Source organism: Culicoides brevitarsis, chromosome 1 (assembly GCF_036172545.1).
Source record: "Culicoides brevitarsis isolate CSIRO-B50_1 chromosome 1, AGI_CSIRO_Cbre_v1, whole genome shotgun sequence".
NCBI classification, from domain to species: Eukaryota; Metazoa; Arthropoda; class Insecta; order Diptera; family Ceratopogonidae; genus Culicoides; species Culicoides brevitarsis.
The window spans coordinates 37,389,057-37,407,867 of NC_087085.1; the positions used below are offsets into that span (position 1 = coordinate 37,389,057).

The following is an 18,811-nucleotide window of genomic DNA, read 5'->3' on the forward strand; positions in this document are numbered from 1 at the left end:
AAATGGACCATAAAAGTGTTATAATAATAGAAACTGCTGCGCGTGTTATTTTGAAATATTTTATTGTCATGTGTGTGAGAATCTGATTATTTATTCGTCACACTTTTGACATATTTTTATTGAGATCGTGGCTTTTATGGTGATTTCTTGACTGTTACCTTTTTCTTCCCTAACGGATTTCTTTAAGATTTTTTTTTTTCGTAACAACATGACGTCGTAAATCAGAAAAAAATGTCTCCTGTTGATTTATTTTTTCTCCCTTCCTTCTTGTCAAGAGTCACAAATAAGTCCACTTAATCTTCTGTTAATCATCAATCAACCCAATAAACTTCAAAAGAATTCTCTTGTTAATAACTTTCGGAATCAATTACCTCGGGATAGACAAATTTCATGGGACGGCAGAAACGTCGTGAGCGAGAAGCCAACATCATCAAATATTAAGTTAATTATTTATTTACTAATTAATTACTTAACTTTTGCCGACAATTTTCGATAATGTTACGATGATTTCACAGAGAAGTACGATGAATCGCTGAATGCACAAATTCTTCATTAATAATAACTTATTATTAGAATTCAGTGAGTGATATGCGATGATTCTAATTCTTCTATCTAGAGAAGTTTCAAATTCGTGGGAAGACCTTAAAGAGTTGATTCAATGGCGAGAAATGGCTTCTGAGAAACTGTGAGTAATTGCCAAAGTTCATATGAACAAATTTTAGCTTAGCATGGAAAATTTTTGAAGCATTTCGTGGTACATAGCATGAGCTTAAGGCGGAAAAGGTCAAGAGAATTTTTGTAATGAAAGGCACGTGCAACAAGTTGTTATTTGTTTTTCCGTAAATTTCTGAAGATTCATTTATCTTTTTGTTTGTTTTTTATTACAAAAGATAACCTTAATTAGAATAGATTAATTTTGTTTTGAATTAGTCTTAAGTGAGATTTTGTGAGAAAATTGCTCAGTTTCATTAAAAAATTGATAAATCGTATATTTGCTATAGAACTTCGTACTGAAAGTGCTGTACGGAGCTCTATAGCAGTTGTACGGGTTTTTCGTTAAATTTTTAGATATTTTAATTAAATTAGGATCAAGGCGCTACCTACCGTGATGTTTAGAATTTTTTATATTTAATTATTTGTTTTTAAGTAAAAATATCTAAAAATAGTTTTTTTTAGTTTTTTTAAAGTATTTTCTCTTTAATAAATAATATTGCATTTAAAAGAAAAAATATTAGGATCGAGACGCCAGTTACCGTAAGGCTAAGGATTTGTATCTTTTAACATATTTTTTTTTGTTTTAAAAAATATTGAAAATTTTAGTTTTTATTTAAATTTTGATGATAAAAAATATTTTTTAATGAGAAATTTGCCCATTTTATCACAAAATGGCAGAAAATTTTCAAAACCAATAGATGACAACCGATACCAACCCTAAAATACCTTTTGATGATAAATTCGTCTCTTTTTCGATAAGAGAAAAGGAAAACAAACAAACAAAAACTTGTAGAAAATCCTTCTTTTCTTCATTTTCTTAACAATACCAAAAAAAAAATAACAAGACCAAACTGAAACATTTTGTCGTCTCTATCAGAAACACATTTTAATTAGGATAATCAGATTTATTGTTATCGTATTTTGCCTTCGTTTTCCCTTCTTTTACGGAAAAAAGTCTCAACTCTTTCACAGAAGGAAAATTCAAGAAAAAACGAATTTCACATCTTTAATTGAAGGATTCAAGAAAGCTTTCTTGGAAATAAAAAAGGTTTAAAAAATAACAGACAATTAAAAAAAGTAGCTTTCAATTTTTTCAATACCAAAAAAAAAAATCTTTTGAGTCAAGTTCTTGTCCAAAAATTATCTCCTTGGCAATAAATATAAAGATTACAAAAGAAAAGGCCATTTTATATTTTTTTCTGTTTATTTGTTATTTTACTTTTTTTTTGTAATTTTACTTTGTTAACAGTACAAAAGATTTTTTATTACAGCCTATTCAATTCGTTTAAAATTTGTTTTTCCAGGAGGCTCTTTTGTTAAAATGAAATATTTTAAATTAAGCAAATATATGAGGAAAATTTTGATTTTTTATAGAGATAAATTATTTAAGAAAAATTAATGATTAATATTTTTATACAGAATAGCTACTGATCACAATATTTTTTTCAATTGATTATATGATTAATTTTGCGTACATTTTTTTTATAAATTTAAATTTTTTAATTTTAATTAACATATTTACAGTTTTCATTGGAAGCTTAAAAAATAATTTTGATGACAGCTGTCAAAATTTTTTTATTCAAATTTAAATTTTATTTTTTTTAAGAATTAAAAATTCTTATTTGGAAAAAATTGTTGATGGTTTTATAAAAAAATCGAATAAAAATAAATTTAATTTAAATACAATTAAAAATATAATTAATTTTTTAAATATCAAATTTTTTTGTCAAAATTAATTTTTTTTATGATATTTTTTAAAAAACTATTTAAGGAATTAATTATTTAATTTTTTAATTATTTAATTTAATTATTAGCTAAAATTCTTTAAAAAAATTAATTATTTTTTTTAAAATTAAAGTAATTAAAATTAAATTTATTGACAGATGTCAAAATTATTTTCCAACCTTACCTTAAATTTTTCTTAAAGATTTATTTTTTTAAAGCTACCGAACTTTCTAATTCGTAAACATCAACGTTAATCACGCTAAGCCTATTAAGCATTAAGTACCGATGAAAATAAAATTATTTTTTAGGCTCCTTTAAACTTCTTAAATCTCTAATTAAATTTTTATACCAAGGTGAGTATTAAATGTTTGCGGGAGGGATACAATCCCGATTTCTGTGGAAGAAAAAAAAAACAAAAAAAAAATGGAAAAAATTATTAATTTATGCTTTTAACACCTATCAGCTTTACCTGCCTTTGCAACAAGCGTCGCTGACTGCCATTTGATGGCATATGCTTCAGACTGGTGCCGAGCGTTGATTCAAATCCATTATTTGATTGCGATTCAATTGTGACGCCGTAGCCGCGACGATAGCAAAATCGTCGGATTTGTTGTTTAAATTGCGCTGTTGTCAGCGTGTAAATGATCGGATTGAGGGAACTGTTGATCGGCAACACGAGAACAGCGAGCCACGCGTAAATGTATGGCGATATTTGAACACCTGAAAAACAAACAAAAAAAAAGAATTTATTGGGGATTATGGTTATGGCGGATTAAAAAGTTTTTCGTTGGGTGAGTTTTAAAATTTTTTTATGGTAGGCAGTGAAATTTTTTTATTTTGTTTATTTTTGTCAACGACAGATGTTTTATTTGTATTTTTTTAGTGTTTTCGATGACCAAGCGTTTTTTTTTATTTATTCAAATTTAAAGCAATTTTCTGTTCTATTAAATTTTCGATTTTTTTTTATTTTTTTTTCTGACGAGACATGAAATTCTATTGAAAATTTTCTCTTCATTAATAAATCCTCTTGATGTAAATACATCACTTAACTTCTCAATGATCCTAATTGGATATAATCTTTTCCTTATACTTGTATCATAAACATATTTTTCTCGCTTGAATTAACTTTTTTTTTCTTTTTCAGTTCAGACAAATTATATTACGTCACTTGGTTACACGTGCGGTATCCCGAAGGATTATTTTAGTAAAACTTTTGTAAAAGACACGTGGCAGATGAGTTTAACCTATAATCGCATTTTCACACTTTTTGGTTTTTAATACATACATATAACTGATTTTATCAACGATCTGTTAAAAGCTCCAAAAATTTATGAAATATTTTTTTTATTTGAAAAATTAATTTAAAAAAAAATTATAAATATTTATTTTCTCATAACTCATTTTTATTAATTAATTAAATTAATTAATTTTTAACTAAATATAAATTAAAATTAATATAAATTTAAATTAAATTAATATTTAGTTAAAAAATTAATTAATTAATTAGTTAATAAAATTATTAATTTAATTTAATTTATTAAATTAATTTTTTAATTTTTAAAAATTAATTTATATTTTTTAAATTCAAATTAACTTCAAAAAAACTACACAAGATGGCGTTAAATTTACTTTTAAATTTAAAAATATTTTTTTTCGATTTTTAGAGAATTTTTACGCCCTTTATTAAAATTTTTCTGAAAAACTAATTAAAATTAATAATTGCTAGATTTTTATTTAAATTCCTGTAAAAATTTTCATTCAAATACGAAAGCGCCCTCTAGCGGATATTTTTCGTTTAAACCTTTTATTTAACTTAAATTCCGTAATTTGAATAAGTTCGTTGGTAAAAACAGTCAACCCTTTTTTAATCTCATTAAAACACAAAAGTTGAAGTATTTGACAGCTTTAACGAAGATTTTTTTTATTTGATTACTGCGAATCGATATCAATTCATTCCAGACAAAACAAATAACGTTTCCCACACGCAAAATTTCAAGAAAAGAGCATTGGATGATTCGTATTTTTTTTATTATTTATTTACACAACAAGATGGATGATATTCATGCACGAGCAATTTTAACTTTTGATGAGACACGAAACTTTGTAATTTGAATATTTTTTCTGTGATGAATTTTATGACAACCAAGTTGAAAACAAAAATTATTTTTTGAATCCACATTTTTGCCTCGAGTAGCATTTTATCTCTCAAAAGTGATAAAATTTAAAAAAAAATATCATTTAATTTGATCACATGCACCATCACCTCTTTTGAGACGCAGTTTGTTTTTTTTTTTTCGAACAAAACCACGCGTCAATTTATGCTCACATTTCACTTTTTTTTGTGTTTGTTCAAAATGTGTAATGATCGAAATAAAAATCACTGATTTCATTGCGTGTCATGATAATGGAAAAAAAAATGCGAGACACCACGAACGTAAACCAACTGTTGTTATTGTTTGTCGTTTCAAGGATACGCAGCAATCTGTTGTCTGGCGCAATAAAATTCATCCCCAAACATTTACTCGGCAACATATTTTGCGGTTGTAACTGATTTTTAACCGATTGCAACCAAAACATTGAAGATTTTGCGGTTAAAATGCCTTGTAAAGTGACAAAAGTACCATGACAAATGAGAGTTAAGGGAATTAAATTGACAAGGCATGGTTTTTATGTCTGTGGATGGATTGACCGAAAAGCATGAAGGATAAGAAAAAGTTTCTTAAGAATATTATTTTGAAGTTTGGCAAGTGTCCTTTTTTTGCTTGTTGTTCGAAAGATCATCGACATTCACATTTTTTTGTCTGTATTTCTTTTTAGGCACGAGTTTGAATATTTTTCAATGGTATTCGACGAACTTATGAACGCTTTAATGAAATTTCATTTTTTTTTTAGTTTTTAGACATTTAATGAAATAGCAAACTTTCATGAATTGACTAAAAACTAAAAAAAATAAAATTTTATAAAAGCGTTCATAAGTTCGTCGAGTATTTATTTTTTTTATTTTTTTGACAATTTTGAACGAATTAATTCAAAATTTAAATTAAAAAATTTTTTTTCATAAAATTTCAAATTTTTTCGAAAAATTTTTTTATGAAAAAGTTTAATAAATAAAATAAAAAATATTTTTTATAAATTTTTCATGAAAAAATCGAAACTTTTAAAAATGTAAAACTTTTAATTTTGACTTAAAGTATTTTTGATTAGCTAAGAAAAAAATTAAAAATTTAGAATATTAAATTGACTAAAGGCTAAATTAAATTAAATGAAAATAAAATATCAAATCATCAAATCAAAATTACTTTTTGATGAATAAAAAATCACTTTTAGGAAAATTATGAAATTTTGCAAATCAAAATTACTTTTTGATGAATAAAAAATTACTTTTAGGAAAATTACAAATTTTGCAAATCAAAATTACTTTTTGGTAAATAAATCTCTTACTTTTGGGCAAAATTGCAAATTAGGGAAACAAAATTTTTTCTGGCTCAAATAATTATTAAAGCACAAAAAACACAATTCAACCAAAAAGTTTTTTAATATAGTGACAAAAATTGAGATTACATGAAAAGCAAAAAAAAAACTCCTTAAAGGTTTTAAAAAATTCTTTTCAGAAACTTTTTTGTTTGAAAAAGTGAGGGAAATGCTTGAAATGGAAATCAAACTTCTTTATTTGGATTTTTTTTTAAATTAAGTCATTAAATATAAAAATAAATTTAGAGTTAAATTGCCAAAAAGCCGTTGATAAGTTCGTCGAACACCCCAAAATTCATCCTTTGTGAATTCGATGCCATGCCATCTGGAGCACGTGTCTCCTTATCTTACGCTGCTCCGTAAATCATGATAATCTGACCGCATTTCGCACTAAATTTGCCTCAAATTGGGTCTTTGGAATTTTCCCTCTTAATCAAAAAAGAAAAAAACATCAAAAACATTCTTATCGGTCTCATACGTGATATTTGACACAATTTCTCAGATTCCATCGCAACAACAAAAAAAAAACTGAATGCAAAGAATAACTCCTGTCCCGACAATAATTTTCATGGTAATACTGCTCACAAGCGAGCAACAACTACAAAAAAAGCGACATTATCTGAGTCCCTTTTCACATTTCACGCATTGATTTGTTTCGCAATGGGGATAACTCCCCCGAAAAAAAAACTGTCACGCTGTGCAAAACGGCAAAACACATAAAATTGATTGCCTCATATTACTTCCACGTGCACCAAAAAGCATCACCCACGCCCGTTTATGTTTATTTTTTTTTCGGCAAAATGTGACGCTGCTTTCCAGAAAAGATTCTTCACGAATCCGTCCTTTTTAATATTAATCATCATTAGATAATCATTAGCGTTGCTGAGGAAATGTGAAATTGATGAAGTTGACGTTTTCAGGGAAATTTGAAATTCGGCGAATTGACAGAATTAATCCAGTCGCATTTTCAATTTCACGCCTAAAACCATCCAAAAGATTTTTTGTCATTGTTCAAAAAAAAAGGATGAGTGACAAAAAGTGCAATATTCGTATTTTTTTTTCATTTTTTCATAAAATCAAACGCATAGAAAATGCTGATTGTGAATTCAGGCGGAAAATCAGAGAGAATAAAATTGTAATAATATTTTTTTTAGTTCAGAGAAGAATAAGAGAACAATGAAAGGAAAAAATGTGCTTGGATTACTCGACCATAATTTATTCCTCGTGATTTACAGTTGGATATTCAAATTAATATATTCTTGTCTGATGATTGTTTTTTCAAGTTTTAAAGTGCTTGTGGCATTGTATTTTTATTTACGGATCAATTTTTTCCTTATTTTTTTTGTAAGAAATGAAAAAAACTTACTAAAAAGGCACATTTTGAGTATGAGGAGTACAAAAATGTGAAAAATTTGAGATTTTTAAACAAATTTGTTTTTGAGGAGTACAAAATTGTGAAACAAAATATTTTTTAAAAAAATAATATCTTGAGATAATTTCTTAAAATACATTTTAAAGATTTTTTTTTAAATTTCTGAGAAAAAGTTTAACTTTGAGGAGTACAAAAATGTGAAAGAAATTTAGATTTAAAAAAAAAAAATGTTTTTGAGGTGTGAAACAAATGTGAAAAAAGATATTTAATCTAAATTTTTTGAGATATTTAATATTTAAAATAATTATTTTTTTTCAATAATTTGTTCTTGAGGAGTACAAAAATGTAAAAAAAATTTCAAAAATTTTTTGAGGAGTAAAAAAACGAAAAAATGAATAATTTATTAAAAAGGTTTTAAAGATTTTTAAAAAATTTATTGAAAAATTTAGGATTTTTGAACAAATTTATTTTTGAGGAGTATAAAAATGTGAAAAAATATTTTTATATTTTTATGAGGAGTATAGAAATGTTAAAAATTTAAGTTTTTTATTTTTGAATCAAATGTTTAACTTTGAGGAGTAAAAAATTGTTTGCTTAACCTTTCAAAGGATTTCGAACGATAATTAGATATAAAAATAATTGAAAGTCTTTCATCATAAGATTTTTCTTCATAGCTCTTTTTATGTAAAAAAAACTTTTCTTTAAACTTTTTTAATTAAGAAAATTCTCAAAATATGATGATTCACTTTTGTGCCGAGTCATTAGAAATTTAATGCAAAATTCATTAATTTTTTTTTTCGTCACACAAATTTCAAAGCAATCTTGCAATCATTTAATTTTCAATCCACTCCACTCTTAATTATATTTCACTAAATTCCAAGAAAACTGCACTCTTTGTAAAACTTTGTCGCTCCATATTTTAATGACCTTCCACAACGCAACATGAATTCCTATCATCGTCTCGTCTCTTGCAAGTTCTCTTTCTCTATATTGCATCCGGCGCAAGAAACGAAGCAAGAAGATAAACAACAATCTAGTCATTTATTTATTTATTTATTCATGAAGTTGCATGTTCCTTGCTTGGACAGGAATCTCATTATCCACAAGTGTTGCAAGCAAATTAGAAATCATGTCCCTTTTCTTCTCTTTCATCTTTTTTTTTTGTAAATATTTTACTTTTCAAATTTCCTAAACAAATTTTGTCATTAAAGTAAAATCATCACCTGAGTTTGGCAACTTTTTTTCTCAATTTAGGGATAATCCCTCAAACTATTTTTTGGTAATTTGGTAAATTTTGACAAAAAAGAAAAATTGTCAAAACTTTGTAAACTTTAAAGGATACTCGTAAGCATTTAAATGAGGATGAGTATTAAGGAGAAAGCGTACCGATGTTTTTGTTGACAGATTTTAACAAACAACCGAAAAGTTTTTTGCGAGTGTGTTTACAAATAATTAATCTGCCACACGCAAAAAAAGAAACAGAAAAGAGTTGGAGTGAGATGAAAAGACACAAAAAGTACTCAAGGGTATTTTAAAAACATTTCCTAAATAACGATGGAAATTGTATTTAAAAACCCCTTTTGTGTGTCTAATTAACTTTTTTCTTCTTCTTCTTCTTATCCCTCATGACGATACATTTTTGATAATTTTTATTTTTAGATGCTTTTTTTTGTTAAAATAAAGATCAGAGAAATGTTTAATTATTCTTAATAAAAGAAAAGTAATTTTTTTTTCTGAAATTTTAATAATTTGAATTAGCGAACAGGCGATTTACAAATTTTAGATTTTTTGAAATTTTGATAAAAATTGTTAAATAATTAAAAGAAAATTAAAAATTGTTATTTAAATTAAAAAAATTTTTTTTAAAAATTATAAAGTTATTCAAATAAAAAAAAAATAAAATTAGTAGGTATAATTTAATAATCATAATTTAATTTAAATTAAATTATTAAATACTTTATTTAAATTTAACCAATAAAAAAATTTAATATTTTAAAATTTAATTCGATTTAAAATTTAATATTTTTTTTTTATAAAACAACAAATAACAAAAAAAATTATTTAAAAATTAATTAATTAAAAAATAAAAATTCAAATACCTAATATTAAACTTTGTAAAAAAAATTATTTTTAAATTTTTTAAATTATTAATAAAAATTTATTTAATTTTAAATTTAATTATTTTATTTAAAAAAATTTAATTAAATAAATAAAATTTTAATATTTTTTAAACAACAAATAACAAAAAATTATTATTTAAAAATTAATTAATTAAAAAATAAAAATTCAAAATACTTATAAATTCATTTAACTTTGTAAAATAATTTTTTATAGAATTAGCAAAAAAGCGATTTTCAAATTTTTAACTGTCATTTTTGAATTGACATTTAATTTTAAATTTCAAAACAAAACGCAAATTGATTTAACTTTAAAAAAACTTTTTTTTATCAAAATTTGGATAATATGAAACATTTTCACTTTTTTCATCAACCTAGCCAATAGTTCAGTACAAATTCCAACTAATTCTAATGGAATTTTACTCATCAACCGAAATTGAGCACAAAAGGAAAAGTTTTGCATTCACCACAGTTTGAAGTACTTTATAATTAAAAGCTAGTTCAGCCACTACTTTTCAAGGATTCCATAACATGGGCGTCATTCATTCGTTTGTATGTGTATTACTTACCGCCAAGCGCTGCAAGTTTAACGACAATGACAGGAAGCCAACAAATGCAATCTGTAGCTACGATGACTGCAAATCTAAATAAATACGAATTGAATAAAAATAAATATTGAATTCAATTCAACAAGAGATAAACTGAGTCGTATTGACATTCGTGTTGAACACAAACATCAAGGGAAAGTGCATTATCCGCTCTATGACCGTCACGAAAGTGTATTTAATATCCGATGCCAATTGACAGGATAATGCACCGTATTAAAGAAAAACGACCGAGAATCATAAAAGTTTATATTTACCGCCTCGCAACAATGTTCTCTCTGCCACTTAACGTGCTACGCATCGCTTCGCCGGTCGTTTTGATGGCTTTCAGCATGCGAAGATAGGATATCACAATGAATAATAATGACAAGGTATTTACTAAAATAAATATTGCCGCAGAGTACTCCCAACCCTAAAAGCCGAAGAAAAAAATTTTTTAAAATTTTCTGATGAAAAATGAGGTTAAATGAGCTTACCCTTGCGTACGGATCATGAATGTGAAGCGAAAGGCAAACACCGTTATTGCCGTAGAAATAATCGCCGAAATACGGGATGCCAGTGAGTGGGAGAATCGCCGTTGTTGAGCTGATTGTCCAGAGTATTGTGAGACGAGCAACAGCTCTATAAAATAAAATAAAAAAAAATTAAGAGAATTTTTTTCTTATCTTTTCATAAAAATTGCATGAGAAAAATATTTTCAGCTACAGAAAATATTTTAAAACGGAAAATGATGAACTTGAACTTCAATTGAGTTAAAAAAAAAAATATTTATTTTTTTATCTTCGATTCGGTGAAACAAAGTCTGGTTGTTAACCTAAAATTTTTTTGTCAAATTGTTACAAAATTTTATAATAATAAAATGAAATGGAATGAAAAGTTGAATTTTTACTTCAGTGAATTCAAAAATAAATTTAAAGAGACACGTGTTTCACATGAAAAAATTTAAAATCAAAATTTTCCGTACTTCATGACATTTTATGATCAAAAATTGATACTCTGAAATAAATTCATATGAATTTTCATCAAATTTTGAGTTTTTAATGATTCTTGACTTCCTTTCGAGTAAGATAAATTCCTTAAAATCAAATTTTTAGGGATTTATGAGTTACTCAAATGGAAGTCAAGAAGCATTCAAAATTCAAAACTTGTTGAAAATTTATTAAAATGTATTTCTGAGTATCAATTTATGATTTCCAAGTATTCGTAAAAAAAAAGAAAAAGTTTCGTTTGAACAAATATTTTATGGTCCATATAGCAAATCGAATATTAAGAAAAATTGATTTCGGCAAATCAAAGTAGCTTCATAAGCATCATAAACCTCAAAGCAACTTAAACAAACGAAAAAAAATTTTCCATGTAATTTCATTTCTGGCATTTCCAAGTATTTCTCATCAAATCTCTTTATTTTTGCAAATAAAATTCTTCCTGTTGTCGCCTGACAATGTCCATCTCATTCCAAGAAGAAAGCAAAAAAAAAAATCACGTAGTAACAGGAAATGTTCAATAAACTTGTCAAAAAATTCCATAATAATTTTTGTCCTCCGGAGAGTAATTTCATTTTACTTTTACCGCTCAATATTTTCTCTGGAAATCCAGAATAAAAACCTTTAAGGCACAAAACCATTCGAACTTTACTTTATTCCCTTGACCTATTTGCTTGTTCCTCCTGTCTTCTGTCAAAGTTTACTTTTTTTTTCATTGGCAAACTGTGATAAGAAGCAATGACTTTTGCACTTGTTTCACTTCACCGTAATGAAAGGCCATGTATTTATTACATGACAAGGAATAAAATGCTCAACAAACAAGTGAACATTAATTTTAATGAAATACGGAGAAAAACAAATCAAGAACTCTTAATTATGTAAGCACGAGCGTTTCATAAACGAGTAACAAACAGACAGTTTTTCACGAAGATACTGCGTGTCAAATTGCGAAAAATAAAATTCTTATTTATGCAGAGTACAGATGTCACTTGGTTCGTTGACAAGTACTTTTGAAAAGTGACACAAATGAGGAAAAAAATGTAATTTGTTTAATAAGTTCGTAGGCCGATGACCGAGGTTCAGGAAATAAATTGTTTCTTAATGCCAAAATAAATGACAAAAAAATAAAAATAAATAAAAAAGAATTTAGAACTTCTGGGTATTATTTATCTTCATGTTATAGAATAGAATGAAATGTAATAATTGGAAAAAAATTGTGATTTGAATTTGAATTTAAATGAGTTCATTAATTTGAAAATTTAAACCAGAATTCAATTGATTTAACGAATTCACATATTTGAAATCAAATTCCGCAAATTTTTGATTAATTTTAGAAATTTGAGTTAGTTTTTATGCTCAAATTCAATTCATTTAATTAAAACTATGGAAAATTTCAGGTATAAAATTTTAGATTAAATTCAAAGAATTGATTTTAAAATTCATTATGGTATTTGAAAAACCTTTTAAGTATTTTCGAGAATTTATTTTTATGTATTTTTTACAATTTCAGAAAACTCGAAAAAGATTTTCAAAGTTTTGATCTTTCAATATTGTTTACAAAAACTCAAAACGACAAACTTTTTCTTCAAAAACATAAACCTAGAAATGCTTGAAGAAAATGTTTGTCGTTTTGATCTATTTAAAGCTTCATTTTTTTTCTTTTTTTTTTTTGAAAGATCAAAACTTTGAAAATCTTCTTCGAGCTCTTTCTTCTTCTTCTTTGCTTTATTCTGAATCTTTCGTCTTAAAACTAGTCAATTCTTTTCTCAATCAATAATAATCAAGTATTATTCATGAGGTCAGCATTTTGTTGGAAGGAACGAAGTCTTCTTCGAGCTCTTTAAATTTGTAAATTACATAGAAATACATTAAATAAATTAAGTCTCAATTTTCGAGCTTATTGAATGAAAAGGCAATAAGTGCAAGTCAGGATAAAATGCTCACATAGCTACTAATTCCACAATGAGTATGATCTACTGGAACGAAGCTCAAAATCTGAGACGATTTTCCTTGTTAATTTATCCTTGATTTTCATGAAGATTTTGTTTGTTTGTTTTAATTGAAAATTCAGATTTGTAAATGTCTCTTTGATGAAAATTCGTGAATTTTGTAATTTTTTTCCACGAAATTTTCTCTGACGAACAACAGTCTTATATAAATGCTGTTTCAGTTCGTCATTAATTTCCCCAACTATTGAGGTTAGAGCTTATCTAATGCTCTCTGTTGCAGATCTAAATTTTCCTCTCCTTCATAATCTCTTGGAAGTAATTCATGCGAAAACCATTCATAATTTTTAAGCTGCACTCCAGTTCATTCAGCAAACATTTAATGAATTCATGCGAAAAGAATCGAAGTCAAGAATATTCCATCCATCCATCCATCCTAGTTATGACGTTAATATCTCGCATGAATGAGATTTATTTGCGATAATTGGCCAATGGACGCGGAAAATTTATGTATGCAAAATAGTTTTGCAAAATAAATCCGTCTTTTCGTGAATCATCAACAAAATAACAAACACAAACAACTTGTCAGAGGCAGCAAAATATTTACTTGAACATTCAACAATGGTTTTTTGTGTTTGCAAATCACGTCGAGAAATGTTATTACTTTGACATATGGAAATGTTTTGTGCTCACTAAATATTATCCTTGAGATTTATGATATTTTTGCGTTTCGTCAAATCAAAAGAGATGACAATGTAATGCAATGATTCTTACTGCATTTCGATGAAAAACTGCTCTTTTGTTAGGTCACGTGGTTAGAAATTTAAATAAACCTTAAAATTAAAAAAAAACTGGTTAGTTGTAAAACTTTATTAAACCACGTGGTTAATAGATTAAATATTTAATGTATTAATATTTTTTTTTAACCACTTGGTTAAAAATTAAGAGAAAAAATTAGACAAAAAAATTAAAAAAAATTTCAAACCACGTGGTTAACGAATATAAAAAGGCTTTTAATTTTGTTTTTTTTTTAAATGAAAACTTTTGATATATTTTTTATGCTTCTTTTACTCTGTCTTTATGCCTTTTTCACTCATGCAGAAAAATTCATCTTGATGCTAAAACGATTTATCAAAATTTTCATATCTTAAAATGACAAACATTGTTTTTCCTCGAATTTCATTCAGTTGTAAATTTCTTGAATGTTTAAAAAATGTATGTGATGAATGGCAAAATAGAAGGGAGAGAATATTTTTGGAGTAATATGAGATTTTTTGTAATATTTAACGAAATTTCTTAAAAAGGACTTTTTAAATGTTTGTTGCCTTGAAAATTTGATGACACTCGATAATTTGTCATTTTCTCGGTAATTTAGTCAAAAATAATATTTGTTTACAAATGCGGTTCGTTGTTCGGGAAGAAAGCAGTAACCCGGCGTTTCCATTTTTTCTTGTTTATTCTTATTTTTTTTTTGCACACGTGCTACAGTAATCTGATCAAGTTTTTTTTTGTCACAAAGCCAATATTTTTTTTTCCTTTTTCTATCTTACGATAATTCAGCGTGGTCGATTTAAAAAAAAATATTTCACACATCAAAAAAAAACCCACACGAGGAAATAAAGAAATCTTTTTATTTGTTGAAATGTTCAATTTCTTTTGTGTTACTTTTTTTTATACTTTTTATAAAAAGTCAAGAACTTCCCACGCGCTTTTCATGCGTGTTTTGTCGCCCAAAAAAATCCTCCTTCAACTTTTCATTGAACTCATTCAAGCTAATTTCCTGTCAGTCACGAAAAAAAAAAAATTGAACAATACTTACCTCGTTTTGCTCGGCGGTCTGGGCTTCAGAGGACGTATCACGGAAATGAGACGATCCCATGTGACAAGTGTCAGAAGCAGCGTTGACGATTGACAACTTAATGTGCTGAGAAAGCCTGTGAACGACACAAACGAGAAAAGTTCAATTTTATATCAGAGAATGGGAGAAAAACCAACAGTGCAATAACACCCTTCGTGAAAGATTTATCAATGCAAAAAGGCAACAACATGTTTAATATTATTATTATTATTCAACGCTGCATGTCGAGATATGTGAGGCAAGTGTGACAACATCGATATTCCAAGTGTGTTTGTCTTAGCATATTCATCCACTTTGCATGAAAAATAAACATGGAGAATTTTAATGCGTTTCGGAGGAAAAGGGCGCCAACATGGAAATTTTCAAATTTGCATTGGGCAAAAATTTCAAAATTTGTCTTTGGCTAAAAAGTCCATTAAAGGAAAAATTAAAATTGTTCATTGGGCAAAAATGGTTGAGAATTTATTAAGAATTAGGAAATCAGGAATTTTAGAATGTAAACTGGGAAATTAAAAAAAATAATTTCACAATGTTAACTGGGCTTACATTTAAAAATGTCTATTGGGATCAAGAATTCAAACAAAAATTAAGAAAAATTATGAAAAAGTGAATAAGAGAGAAAATTAAAATAAAAAAAATAAAATTTAAGCAAAATTCGTACTGGGAAAAAATTAAAAATGTGCATGGGGTCCAAGTTTTTGTGTTTAAATTAAAAAATATGCAAACTTGAATAAAATTTAGATCTTTTATGATTGAGATGATAATTCAAATGCAGATTTTTTCAAAAGTTATGAATTTAATGAAAATTTGACAAAAAATTAAAAAAATGTGCATTGGGTCAAAATTAAAAATGTTCCTTGGGATCAAAATATAAGCTTAAAAATGATGAAATTTTAGAAAGATGAATGAAAATAAATCTTAAAATGTGTTCTGGTCAAAAGCTTTGACTTTAAATAGCGACAAAAATTTTAAAATGTGAACTGGGACAAAATGCAATTCCATAATTTTTTCTCTTTCTAACGATAACTTTACACATTTTTTTTTTGTTTCTTCTTGCACTTCATTTCAGCTAAAGAGAGAAAGAGAATAGATTGAGTGGCTTACCACAGATACCGCACGCCATACTGTGACGCCATGCCTCGTCGTGTTCCAGATACACATTTCTGTAAGCATCGAGGAAAATAATAATAACGTGAATAACGCGAACACATTTTAAAATGAAAATCATTACCTAAAAGTTATATCTGCCGTTGCAATTGTTGCCAAATAAATTCCCATAATTAAATCACTCGCTGCCAAATGTCTCAAATACGTCAAATGCTCGGCATGCGTGCGAGTACCTCCGAAAAATTGACCCGAAAGTACGAGCAAGTTGCCAAAAATACCGATGGAAGCCATAATCCAAACACTGAAAATTCGAAAAAAAAAATAAATGTTTATGTTGTTAATATTTAACGTCATAACGACATGTTCATGTTCGTGAAAGACGGAAAACAAAGTTATTATTTTATAAAAATTTGTCGGCACCATAAAAATATAATTTTATATTGTTTTGATGAGATTTTAAATGGAACGATGAGCAAATTGGATATTTTTGTATTTTCGCCAAAAAAAAGTTAAAGGCAGGTAAAACTTTTTCTCACACAAAAAAAATAATTGGACTCGCAACATCTGTTACTCGATATAAATACGAAGGTAAAGTCGCTGTTTTGATTGATTTTTATGAACTCGAAAATATTTTTTTGATTGTCTCGAGCGGCAAATCTCAAAGGAATTCGCGGAAATAAAAGATATTCGTCGAATTTGTTTCCGTTCGTTTTTCTTTTCATACGTGATCCGCAAAGTAATAATCAAATTTGTGGAAGTTGATATCCATGCGAGATTTTTTAAAATAGATTTACGTAGGAGAGGGAGGGATATCAAAGAGAATTTACGGATAATTTAATATTGGGTTTTGAGTAGAATTCAAATTTTATAAAACCTCATATGATTTTTGGTCTACCCAATATTTGAATATTAAATTTTGACAAAATTGCTTGGTTGCAAAGTCAATATTGCAAAAATCAAATTGTCATTGTCCTTTTTGCTAAAGAAAAAGTTTTAAAAAAATTAATAAAAGAAAATAAAAAATTATTGAATACCTAATTTTTAATTAATTATTAATATTTTATTATTTTGAGGTTAAAATTAATTATTAAATGAAAAGTTTAATTTAATTAAGTTTAAAAATTAAAAAAAAAATTAATTAATTAATTTAATTAAAAAAAAAAATTTATTAAAAATTTAATTTAATTATTTATTATTTTTAAATAATTAAATAAATAATTATTAAAATAATAATTAAATTGAAAATTAAATATTTTAATTTTTTTTACTTCAAGGTTAAAATTTTTAAAAAAAAAAAAATTAAAAAATAAATTCCGTAATGTGGTTTTGCTAAAAAAGCCACAATTCTTTGTTCTCTTTTTATTTCTAGCTTTCAAACTAAAAAGTCACACTTTTATTATATTTTATTATTAGAGTTATTTACTTTTCTTACCTCGTACGCAGCACGATATTATCCAACAAATGTCTCGTGCTGGAAATACCATCACCGCGAGGCAAACACACCCGAACATGCATTGCTGCGCGACATAATGAAAAATGACTGAAATATCTAAAAAATAAAAAAGAAAAAATTGATCCTGATAAAATCCAGATAAAATTGAAAATTTTTAAATTTATTTCTTCCTTTCGAGGAAATATTTTGTCTTTTTTTGTCTGTCTAGTCAAGTTTTGTTGTTCGATTGCATTGAAAGAACGAGATTAAGGTACTTTTAGTAGTTTGCTGATTGAACAATTTAGAGACAAAAATACAAAAGGCAACATTTCCTTTGATCGGATAATGACAATTTATTGTAAGGTTTCTGTTTGCTTTGACACTCCAAGACCAATTTAAAACCAATTTAAGGTTTGTTGGGCAAACATTTTATGTGATATAAATTGCTTGGAAAATGAAATTTTAATATCAAAGTGTCATAAAATTTCTTTGTTTTTATTTTAAATAATTATAAATGCTGACTAATGACACTCTTGTGGTTTTTACTCCAACCTCCGTGCCATGCTTTGTTCATTATTTCCCTCACAATGTCATTTTATATCCTTTTCAATTAATGTAAATTTAGATCTTTGTTTAAGATTTTTCGCTTGAATTTTCTTTTTTTTTCATTTTTTGGTTCATTCTGGAACAAAGTAAAAATGCAATATAGAACATTTCATTAACAGATAGTTTGGTATACAAAGTTTGCTGGTAAATAAATATCAAAAGTTGTTCAATATCCCGATGAAAAGGAAAAGTTTCGCTCTTTATTAAAAGTTAAAAAACTATTTTTTTTTTCATAGTTTTTGATGTCATAATCAATCAAAAAGTTTGGATTTTAATCTTTTCCATAACAGAGATTTTCTAGAATAAATAAATAAAAAAAGGTGTTGACAAGGGATGAAAATTATTTTTTATGGGAAAACATCGTTGTAAAGTTGAATGATTTAGTGACCTTGAACTTCCTTCCTTTGCAACCCTTTCAACAACTATTGTGAGTCGCAACACAATAAAAAATGGGAAAAATGTAGTATTATGCACTCACTGAAGCAAATAGAGAAAAAAAATATAAGAACTGATAAAAATCTATGAAAAGTTTGTTGTTCGGAGTTGTTTGTTCAAACAACATAGTTCCTTTGGTGCACTTATATAATTCAGTTTTTATCATATTTTTTTCTATTTGAACAAATTCAAGTACTTGCGACGACTTCTATAAAAGCGACAGTTTTATTTAAACTTTCTAGTAAGGATTTTTGTATGCTTCCGAAACGATTTGAAAAACTTTTTTCCTTACTTTTCTTGTACTATATCCAAACACTTGAAAAGGGATTATAATGTTATCGTCATGCGAGAGACAGACTTCTCTTGAATACCATATTAAGCCATTTATTTCATCTCTTGCATCCGGACAGGTATTAAAAGACATCTGGGTCTTTTAATTC

The 18,811-nt window shown here is 26.6% G+C and overlaps 1 protein-coding gene across 1 annotated transcript in view; it reads right to left on the bottom strand.

Moving 5' to 3' along the window:
* Positions 1-2,782: 2,782 nt before the first annotated feature.
* The window catches only part of LOC134837766 (relaxin receptor 2-like), a 28,423-nt gene continuing 12,394 nt past the window's right edge, over positions 2,783-18,811 (bottom strand). Inside the window, exons 14-22 of the mRNA XM_063853153.1 lie at positions 17,331-17,447; positions 16,023-16,199; positions 15,896-15,954; positions 14,753-14,867; positions 10,481-10,625; positions 10,262-10,416; positions 9,969-10,042; positions 2,909-3,159; positions 2,783-2,833 (exon numbers count right to left, since the gene is read on the bottom strand). Coding sequence (XP_063709223.1) covers positions 2,783-2,833; positions 2,909-3,159; positions 9,969-10,042; positions 10,262-10,416; positions 10,481-10,625; positions 14,753-14,867; positions 15,896-15,954; positions 16,023-16,199; positions 17,331-17,447 — 1,144 coding nt within the window. The remainder of the gene's footprint in view (positions 2,834-2,908; positions 3,160-9,968; positions 10,043-10,261; positions 10,417-10,480; positions 10,626-14,752; positions 14,868-15,895; positions 15,955-16,022; positions 16,200-17,330; positions 17,448-18,811) is intronic.